We start from the raw sequence: 11,288 nt of genomic DNA, 5'->3' as shown, positions 1-11,288 counted from the left end.
GGCTAAGCTAATTTGGTTTCAGGAACAATTTGTATTGTATGTATTTCTCCAATTCAAAAACCTGTGGCTTGCAATTGAAGGTTTGTAACTCCATTTCAAATTATTTATTATCGTATAAACAGTAACTGTATATAGATTAGATCGATCGATTGTTTGTTTGATTACTGTATGTATGTAATTTAGTGTTTTATACTTCAATTATTATTGTTATTATTTACTAGGGCTAAGACTCTGTTTTAAGTTTCGGTTAGCTTAATTTCTCTTTAATTTGGAATTGCTGTTTTTTCATTTTGTCATTCTGATCCAATTGGACTTTAATTTAGTACAGTACTGAACCCGTGTCGATACCTGTACCTATACCTGTACCTGTACGTACTGACTGAAAAATATTTGGTACTGGTACTTGTTTTTCATGTTTTGATGTTGGTACCACCAATGTTGTAAAAATCGGGTCTAGGCGCCAATCAATTAATCGTTAATTACTGGGCTTACGATGCAATTTCAAATAATCGGCCTCTAAAGTCTGTAATCAGTCAACATCTGTGAAAAATGGGTAAAATTTACGTCAAAAATTGGCTAAAATGGGTCAAGAATTTTGAAGTATTTGAAAAGTTATACTTTTTAATCAAATCCGATTTATAAGTTTGGAAAATTATATATAACATTTTGAAATTTTTTGTATATATGTATATAAGTTTGAAAAATTACATACATAATTCCAATCTGGTTAATCCCAATTAAGATTGATCGTTATCGGTACCCCACCGCCCGAGTAGCACCTCTCTTTCTGTATTTGATGTTACCAGTACCGAACTGAAATAACTCATTTTCGGTATTGGTATTTTTCCGTAAGGTATTGATCTTATCCCTACTATGATTCGCAATTTTTTTACACTATTCAATGTTTTGCAGATTTGATCTGAACCACCTAATGTTATTGGCAAAGAACTAAAACTTGTGCGTGGTGATGAAAGGAGGGGGAGGCTACTTCTATGAATGGAGAACGAAGCAGCTTTCTCTCTTGTTCATCTTTGTTGTTTGTACAACTTTTATTGTTTGGTCTTGGGGGAAAAACCCCCCTTTCACAACCTTTTTTCCGTCTCGTGGTCAAGTGTTGCAGCCTTTTCCAGGTTTGTGGTCATACACATATCGCTTCATTCAGCTTTTCATTTGTTGATGGTATTAGGTTAAATTTTAGATAATGTTATCATGATTATGATATTTGTTAAATTCACCATTATAAGTTTCTCTCCGTCATGTGTATTTAATAGTTTTAAGTAGGGGTGTAAACGAGTTGAGCCGAGCCTGAGCTTGTTTAGGCCCGAGCTCGGTTTGTGAGTAGTTATTCAAGCTCATGTTCGGCTTGTGAGTACTTTTTCAAGCTCGAGCTTGGATTTCGAGTTGTATTTCTAAAGCTCGAGCTCATATTGTGAGTAATATTTTAGCTGGAGCTTGGCTCGGACTCGACTTGTTTATTATTTATCTTACTTATATTTATAATTGTTTTTGTATATATTTTAGTTATAATTTATGTATTTTTTATTTACTTATTTTTATCATTATTTTATATATAAAAATAATCTCAAAATTATATATTAATATATTACATAAAAGTTATACTAATAATAGGCTCATTTAGGCTTGTGAGCCGGCTTGAGCTCGTTTATCAAACAAGCCTATTTTTAAGCTTGAGCTCGGGCTCGTTTAGGCTTGGCTCCTTTCGAGCTTTTAGCGGGCCGATCTTGAGTAGCTCACAAGCAGCTTGGCTCGTTTGCACCCCTATTCTTAAAGACTTTAGAGTTCCATTTGAGATTTTAGCGAGCCGTTCTCGTGTAGCTCATGAGCAGCTTGCCTCCGTCTGCACCCACCCCGTGTGTAAAGACTTGGGAGTTTCTTTTGTAGATAAAAACAACTTTGTAATGTATGCATTACCATGAGTTCCGAAACATTTCTTTTAATATTATTTAATTCTTTAACTCTAATGATTGATGGCAGCTGAAGAAGTAAAAGTGAAGGAAGTTACCCAATCAAAAGATGATATAAGAGAAGCTGAAGAAGTTGTAAATATGATATCTCCAGTAAGTTCAATAAACAACACACCCTCTTTAAAGACTCAAGGGGATGAAGGAGTTGTGAATATAGCTTCACCATTAAGTTCCGTAAAGGCACCTTCTTTGGACAGTGAAGGAGATAATAAACATTCGAACACTGATCTTGAAAATCACCATGGTAAACCTTTCTCTCTTACAACAATTTTTTTTGAAGAATAAAAACAATGACAGTAAACATACTATTGTTGCAGAAAATACCATGGAAATTGTTAAAAAATCTGTTTCCGGAGACGGATCTAAAACATACCGAGACTCAAAACCGCCAAAACAACAGTTAGTTAAACCAGTTACGCCCAAGAAAGAAGATCTGGCTATGGGAGTTGGCGTGTTAATGTCAAATGTGGAAAACAAATGTGCGTTTTATTTTCTTTGGTGTGATAGTTTATTATCTTTATATAAAAGTTTGTGATATGCTATTTTGCCTGTATTGCAGCCTGCAACTTTGGTAAGGGAAAATGGGTGAAGGATGACACTCGGCCTCTGTATTCAGGATTCGGTTGTAAACAGTGGTTGTCAGCGATGTGGGCTTGCCGTTTAACACAACGAACCGATTTTGCATACGAGAAGTTAAGATGGCAGCCAAAAGACTGTCAAATGGATAACTTTTCAGGGCCAAAATTCCTTAAAAGGTTCGGTAGTGTAATTGTTCAAATATTTTGTCGTTTTTTTAAAAGTTACCATTTTTTAGACTGCCAAATGGATTATTTAAATATCTGGTTAGGTTTTAACAATTTACCGTTCTTTGATGTACTCCAGAATGCAAGATAAAACATTGGCGTTTATTGGTGATTCATTGGGCCGCCAGCAGTTCCAGTCATTAATGTGCATGATCACAGGTGGTGAAGAGAGGCAAGATGTTCAAGATGTCGGTAAAGAATACGGTTTAGTGAAAGCCCGTGGGTCGGTTCGACCCGATGGTTGCGCGTACCGGTTCCCAGTTACCAACACTACAATCCTTTATTATTGGTCTGCTAGTCTTTGTAAGTTGGACCCGATTGACCCGAAAAACAAAACCACCTATTTCGCCATGCATCTGGACCGCCCGCCAGCTTATTTGCAACGTTATATCAGTCGGTTCAGTGTAGTGGTTCTTAACACGGGCCATCACTGGAACCGAGGGAAGCTTAGGTGCTGTTTGTTTTTGCAGACATAAACTGTCTGTAAGCTGATTTCATCTGTTTTTATGTCTGCAGCTGAAGATGTGGTCTGAAGCTCTGTAAGCTGAAAAAATAAGACTGTTTGTTTTTATAAGTTGATACTGTCTGCATAAACTGAAAATATGTAAATTATCAAACTTATCTCACTGGATAGAAGTTATTTAACATTCAAGTTACATAAAATTATAATATTAAAAACAAGTTTAAAAAACACATAACATAAAATAAACTCAAAGCACATTGTTTTGCATTAATTGTTGTGCTATTTGATCTTGAAGTTGACTCGTGAATTCACGATCCGCTGCACCTACTACCAATCTTGCCATATATCTCTGAAAACTACTACCAATTTCATAAATCTTCAACAACTCTCAAACAAAAACAACCAGACAATCAAACTCTAAAATACACACTTATAGCACATCTGGTACACTAGAATCTATCTACTGATTACAACAATCATAAAGACTAAAACTGGAAAACAAACGGATTCAAGAATCAAAACCCTAAATTAACAGAAGATGAACAAAATTGATGTTTGAGAGAGAAACTGAACGGATTGTATGAATCACGATAAAACTTCTCGACTCTTTCAATTTATATAAGCAGACCAAATCAGCCCAAAACACAACCACCAGAACGAGGTGGTCGAACGGCGGTGGTCGAACGGTTTAATGATGAAGCAGCGGGGGGTCGACGGAGGTGGTCGAACGGTGGTTATGGCGGCGGTATGGCGACCGAACCAAGGGAGAGAGCAGGAGGCGGTATGGCGGTGGTTATGGCGACCGGAACCAAGGGAGAGAGGAAGAGGAGTGTACCTGGAGGAGCAGAGGCGGTGGCGATGGCTGCCGGCGAGTGGAGGAGCGACGGAGGCGGTGGCTAGGGTTGGAAGGGCTGGACAACCGGTTGTGGAGGATGAAGACGTTTGAAGCATGTTTCAATAGCTTTTGTTTTAAGAAGTTATAAGCTGTTTGCAGATCTTATTCTTTTAAAAAAACAAACTGTCTTCACAGCTGATTGTCTGCGCGCCTGCAGACATTACTCTCCTGAAGATGTTTGAAGCAAAAACAAACATCACCTAAGTGTAGCTATAACTTCTAAAAACGTATAAACATACAAGATAATAAATTTTGATATGACTTGTTAGTTGTTATAGTATCAATTACTGAGTTACACTGAAGTTCATACTTAGCATTTTAGCTGGTATCATTTATTAGTAGCATGCATATATTTAAAACAACCAATAATTCATAAAGTTGATTAAATCACAGTTATGCTACCAAATAACAAAACAAGAAAAGAGGATTATATTAATCCAACTACCCCTATGCCTAGTTGCCTACATACTTCAATACTTAGGAAAACTAGCCTTGTTAGCAAATGAGACAATTATAAGTATGCTGCCACATAACAAAACAACAAAAAAGGATTATATTATGATTAATCCAAATACCCCTATGCTTGCATACATCAATACTTAGGAAAACAAGCATTGTCAGCAAATGGGATAATTATACAAAAAGATAGTGAATACATGATATTAAAATAGACTTTGATGTATGCCAACTAAATCACTCTTTCAGTTACTGGAAAACCCAAAGTAAAAACATAAACAAACAGTTAAACACATTATTATCAGCAAACAATACTTCCTGGCAAAATAAACTGCTAAATACTAAATTATAAGCATTGCAAAAGGGTGAGGAATAACCAAACTGTTTAACTGACGAAACCGAACCGAAATTGACCGGAACTGAATTAACCGAAAACAGATTAACCAAAAACCGAATTAACCGAAAATCAGTTACGGTTTCTTTTTGTGTACCCTCGGTTAACCGAAACCGAGCCGAACCTCTCATATTTTCATATATTTCTATCTTTTACGCCCTCATTTTCATATATTTCTAGATGTTATACATCCACATATTCGAAGATTTTACACCTCCATCTCATGTATTTTAAGCAAAAAAGTTGGTTGGTTCATTATGTTAAGTTTAAAATTTTAGCCAAGGTTTGATGTGGTTATTAACCGATCTATTAACCAAACCGAAAACTGGCATACTAACCGAAATGATTTCAGTTATCGGTTTCGATTATGGATATTCCAAAAATCGATTATCAGTTATTGGTTTCGGTGATGTATAAAACCGAACCAATATTTGGTCACCCCTATGCAAACGAAGTTCTGTCAAAAACCCAATCTTGATCTTGTACTCAGCTACACATACTGAACTAATTTCTTTCCTGTATTATAGACGTCTTGATATGATCTGATTCAATTTAAGTCAATCAACTATAATTAGTATCATCCCTAATAGGTCATCATCATAAAAAACCCAAATAAAGCATAATTATTAAGCTCGAGTCTCAAATATTGCTGGTTTAGTTACCGAGCTTGAGCCTTGTATGGAAGGATCGTTTAGGCTCGTCGAGCTTAATATATTTTTAAGTTTTTAACACTTTTGGACTTCTAGCATTATATTACCTATATATATATTACCTATTTGCTTTAACACAAATAAAGCATATACACTAGACAGCCTAGCTCAAGCCAAGCTTTGGCTCGTTTAAGATCCTGCACACGAGCTTGAGCCTAGCTTAGGTTCATTAAAATTTTTCTCAAACAATATAACATAAAAAATATATATAAATTAATTACCAAAGAATAAACAAGCCGAGCCCAAACTTGAAAAAACGACTCACGATCCAAGTTAAACTTAGTAATTGTAATTTTTTGTATTTTCTTAATCTTAAAAGTTACAGGGATATATATAGGTAACATAATCATGAAACCCTGTAACCTATTCATATCCCATGTCTGCTCATATTCCAAGCCTGTTCATATTCAATCTAATAATTCGAGCTCGAAATTTAGAAACAGAGCTCGGAACAAGCCGAGTTTGAGCTCTTGTAAGTCCAAACGAGCTGAGCTTGAGCCTAGTCAAACTTGGGCTTGGGGACACAATTAAACACTGAATATGAAAATTGCTATGCGAGAACTAAAACTTCTATCCTTGCAAACAAAGTTCTATCATAACCTACATCTTGATCTTGTACTCAGCTACACATGGTGAGAACTAATTTTGATCCTATATCATAAGCATCTTCATATGATCTGATTCAAATCAAAAACTATCTAGGTTTACTGAGGTCTGGCCACTGATCAGGTCAACAAATTGTAATCAGTATCATCTGTACAAGTTCATCATCAACAAAACACATATAAACCCTAGTTCAACAACATACCTAAATCACACACAGTTCAAACACAAATAAGCCCTAATTCAACAACATACCTAAATCACAGACGGTTCAAACACAAATAAGCCCTAATTCATCAACATACCTAAATTACACACAGTTCAAACACAAATAAGCCCTAATTCAAGTGGCGAGCAATAACTGAACCCACAAACCGTTAACTGAACCAAAAAACTGGCGAAAACGAACCAAAATTAACCAATAACCAAATAAACCGAACCGAGCAATTCATATTTTCACATATTTCTAGCTTTTATACTTCGATTTCATGTATTTCACGCATTTATACCACCATTTCATGCATTTATACCATCATTTCATGTATTTATATATCCATTTCATGTATGAATACATCCATTTCATGTATTCTCAAGTTGTCTAAATTTAATTTTGGTTATTAACCGAACCCTAATTCAGCAATACACCTAAATACAAACCCTAACAAAACTAAATCGGTGAAATAATCAGAGATACCGGTGCATTGAGGGGATAAGCCACGAGTGAAGGCGAACGCCGTCGGATGACGTCAGCCAGACGTCTTCGAAGATGAGCCGGAGTGATCGGGTAAGACAGGGACGTAGACGAGCTTCTCCTGGAAGGCCACCAGCAAGGCCATTCCGGCAACCACTATGCCGCCTACGCCGTAGCTCATGTACGAGTACACCATTCTTATTCTTTCTATTTCTTCTCACACACACCAGTGGAGTGGATGGATTCGTTTTAATGGTTGAGAGTTTGGACCACTCTTTGTCACTTCATTTCTTCTTATTATTCAATTACGCGACTCCATCTTTATTTGTGAAGTTGAGTTTGGCTCCGGATCGGCTCGTTTAATATTGGTTAATTTAGTTTAAAATAAATAAGATATTTTTATGTCTTATCGTGACACGTAGTATTTTTATGTCTTTGTTTATATATATTATAGATTCAATTTTATATATAACTAGTTTGATCCTCCCGTGTTACGGGGGAGTTTATTTAAAATTTTGATTTTGATCGTTTTGCTATTTTATAATAATTTATTTTATTTTTTAACGTAGTTTTGTTTTAATTTAATACATATATATTAGTTTCTTATTATATTTTTTAACGTTTGGGTTTTATCAGTTGAGATGTTTAGGTTTTTTAGATTTTTAACGAACAAATATAAACGAACACAAGCATCTTGATTTTTTTTAAATGTACAAACATGAACAAAAACACTTGTCTAATGAAAAACGAGGCGTTGATGTAGTTGACGATGGTGGGTAGTATCGGAAGTTAGCCGACGATGGAGATGATAGACCAACAACAAAGAACATGTAAATAAGATAAATTAAATTAGAGTTTGATAATGGAAGTGTTTATCAATAAATGAGATCTTATAACCCATTTGAGGGCTATTAGAGTTTGGTAAGACATATATGATAATACTTGATGTTATGAGATGGGCTTGTGTTGGGTTAAGTAATATGGATGACGGACTTGGGTTATTAAAGGAAAGACCATGGGCTCAAGCCCATGACCCATGATATATGAACCATAATTATCCATTCATTTCCATTCCATTCCATACACAACCCAAAACACACACTTAGCTCTCTCTCATCCTACTTTCTCTCTCTAGCCGAAATAGAATATAGAAAACCGATCCCGATCCAAGGTAATGATAGTATGATGTTGTATGAACTCAAACCCGTTAGATTTAGCCATGAAACGATGAGCCGACACCGTTAAACTGTTAAAGTCACGAGATCCGGGAGGAATCAAGTATAAACCGAACCTAAGATGAGCTTAGGGATCACCCTAGCTCAGATCTGGATCGAACGGGACGAAAAACGGTGAAAATGGTGGTGAAACAAGCGAGATCTCGCTTTCCGGTGGGATCCCGTTATTCCGGTAACGGCGGCACCGGAAAGGCGGCAAGTACGAGGAAGGCTATGTCAGAGAATGTTCCTGACATTCTCTGACCTAACCCTAATTCGTTAACGGGAAGTTAACGAACTAGGGGTAATTCGTCTGATGATTCGTTAAAGGAGGATTAACGAACTAGCCTTAGTTCGTATCCAATTCGTTAAGGGAAAGATAACAAACTAACCTCAATTCTCTATGATCATTCGTTAAAGGAGATAACGAATTAAAAGATCCAGTTCGTTGCATGAACTGATTCGTTATAAGGACCAGTTCATCAGAGGGTCCGATTCGTTACTCGCCCAGTTCGTTATGTTAAAATAACGAATCAGGTGATTCGTTATTCACCAGTTCGCTATGTTAAAATATAACGAATCTGGCTGGGTTCTGAATAACGAATTAGAAGTTTGAAGGAATGATAGAAAGGTCCTTCGACTTAGTATAAATGATATAATTACATAATAGCCCTTGGACTTTGATAATTTATGAAAGATACCTTTAAGGGTTAACGAGTAACGATTAACTAACTATAACAAACCACAAATAAAGAATAAAGAGATAAGTGAAGGAAATTCCATCCCACATTGGTGGAAGAAAGAAATGGAGAAGGTATCACCATAGTATAAATAGGTTGTAAGCTCTTGTCCCACATCGCTAAATTACAAAACTAGTGAGCACTTTATAAGAAAGAAAATTCATATGTTAATGTTCTTATAAGACATATCACACCCAGTGGTCCTAGCGGAAGGTGCGAAGCACCCGAACGCGCACGAGCACGGGCTCGGGCACGGGCTCGGGCGAAGTGCGATGGGCGCAATGTGGCGCTTTGATGGCGCACTTTGCACTTGCCACGAGACACGTCACTTGCCATCACGATACGCTACGCAGATGAGACACGTCACTTGCCACATGGCGTGCCACGTAGCAAGCCTAGGGCTAACTCAGCAAAGCTATAAAGATTCTTCGCGATACGCGACGCCCTTGCCCATGGCCGTCGCGTACCGCGACGGGGACCAAAATCTGCTATAAATAGGAAGCAAACGGGACTTCATTTCTTGTACAACAATCTCATATTCTCTCTGAATTTTCACACACATACATAATATTAAGATAACGGTATAATACCCGAGTGTTGTAACGATATCTGATCGAAAGAAATATACACGAATCCGAAGCTCTGCCTGTTAAGGTATGACATTGTGCCATCGTGTAAAGTTTCTACTCTCGTGATTATCGTTATGATCATTAGTTTTATACTAATCTAGATATACTACATTATGTTTATCCTAGGTGCTTAATATCAAGAGACATTTTCTTTAATTGTAAACCTGCAAGGTGAGACATTTGAGTTTTTTTTGTACCACTCACATTTGCGTGAGACAACTATTTTCCGACACTATCATGATGATTTCAAAACCTATAAAACTCATGACAGATGGTCTAAATGTTTTCAAATATATTTTTAAAATATTTTAAATACATTACAGTGATTAAGTCTATGTAGACTTACGGGATGATTACTACTAGTATTGTGGGGTTTTGTATACAAGGCTTGCCTACTGGGCTATTACACGTTACTTATTGGACAAGTGTTAGCCAATAAGTAATATGACCACAGTCATAGATACGATCGAGTGACAAGTACCTTTCGGTAATTTGTAAGCAGGCAGGTGTAAAAACATCTTAATGCTGTAACTGTAAAATGTGTTATTTACAATTGAATATACTCACCAGTATTTCTTGCTGATCAAATATTTTAAACATGTTTCAGGAGACTTATTAGAGACAAAAGAATGATGCCTGCGGGTTTCCAGCTTAAATAGTGGTTTGTCACCAGAATAAAGAAACGTGTTTTGTAAATTAGGGTTTAACCCTATAAAACTTATGTTTGTATCAAAAGGGATTAAATTCCCGGTTTATCATAATAATAATCATGGTGTTTTTATAACTCTGATCATTTTTCCTAACTACAGTTCTGATGAAATTTTCCGCTGCAAAATAATTTAATAAACACCGATACCACCAATCAATGTTCACGACTTCCCTCCCGGGGTATAGGGGTCGAGGGCTGTGATAGCTGAAGTGGTATCAGAGCCACTGGTTAAGCAATATGGGTATTTTAATAATACCTATTCTTAAAATTAAGAGTTAGGAAATACATGCATTAACCTATGTGCTAACCATAAAAATAAGATTTTAACCACGCGTGAAAATAAGTACTATTCTCGTTTGAAGTTTATTGTTTTATAATTTTTGATTAACAGCATGAGTGAGCTAGTTGATGCTTTTGAACACATATCCGTTAACTCCACGGATATAGAAGAAGGAGAATGTAGTCAACAAAAACCTGAACCCATGATCTTTCAAGCCCAACCTGTAGAAAAACCAAAGCCTAAAAGAAGAAGAAGGCACAAAGACTAGCAACGAGGATTGAGAAGAAATAAGAAAGGAAAAACCACAGTCAAACAACCAACTCAACCACAACTCGAACAACCAACTCAACCACAACCTGAACAACCAACTCAACCACAACCAATTCAACCACCAACTTTACCACCACCCATGTCAACAATACCACTGCAAGAGAGACTAGGCAGATGCCTAGATGAATGTGAAATCTTCCAACCAATATTCAACGATATAGGTGCAGGAAGCTCCAGCAACCCTAATATGTTATCCCAGGATGCAAATAATACCATGCTCCCTGATGACATCATCAGTTAAGCTCAAATGGAAGAATGGTGGACGAACGATTGGCAATATCAAACAATGATGTCAAATCCTTATGCACCATTCCAGGCTGAAACCGCAAACTACCCCACCATGACGCCGGAAATAACGACAGAGCTCCGTCATTATGGGGATGAAT

General features: G+C 36.6%; 1 protein-coding gene across 1 annotated transcript; it reads left to right on the top strand.

Moving 5' to 3' along the window:
* On the top strand, window positions 1–4,151 carry LOC143558738 (protein trichome birefringence-like 16). Its single transcript, XM_077047514.1, has 7 exons — window positions 1–84; window positions 913–1,130; window positions 1,996–2,229; window positions 2,303–2,464; window positions 2,545–2,740; window positions 2,868–3,239; window positions 3,878–4,151. Exons 2-7 carry the CDS (start codon window positions 968–970, stop codon window positions 4,149–4,151), a joined length of 1,401 nt encoding a protein of 466 aa, XP_076903629.1. The 5' UTR covers window positions 1–84; window positions 913–967.
* The last annotated feature ends 7,137 nt before the right edge of the window (window positions 4,152–11,288 follow it).

This window comes from Bidens hawaiensis, unplaced genomic scaffold, assembly GCF_021521415.1.
Source record: "Bidens hawaiensis isolate Kalapana, Puna unplaced genomic scaffold, B.hawaiensis_p1.1 tig00019639_1, whole genome shotgun sequence".
Taxonomy (NCBI): domain Eukaryota; kingdom Viridiplantae; phylum Streptophyta; class Magnoliopsida; order Asterales; family Asteraceae; genus Bidens; species Bidens hawaiensis.
The sequence above is the reverse complement of the archived record's forward strand: the minus strand, read 5'-3'. Positions and strand labels throughout refer to the sequence as shown.

Bases quoted from the DNA above. Each gene is read 5' to 3' on its own strand.
- LOC143558738 (XM_077047514.1), top strand. From the start codon at position 968: ATGAAAGGAGGGGGAGGCTACTTCTATGAATGGAGAACGAAGCAGCTT. The intron at 2,465-2,544 runs GTGCGTTTTATT...CCTGTATTGCAG, and splicing joins GTCAAATGTGGAAAACAAAT to CCTGCAACTTTGGTAAGGGA. The intron at 2,741-2,867 runs GTTCGGTAGTGT...GATGTACTCCAG, and splicing joins GGGCCAAAATTCCTTAAAAG to AATGCAAGATAAAACATTGG.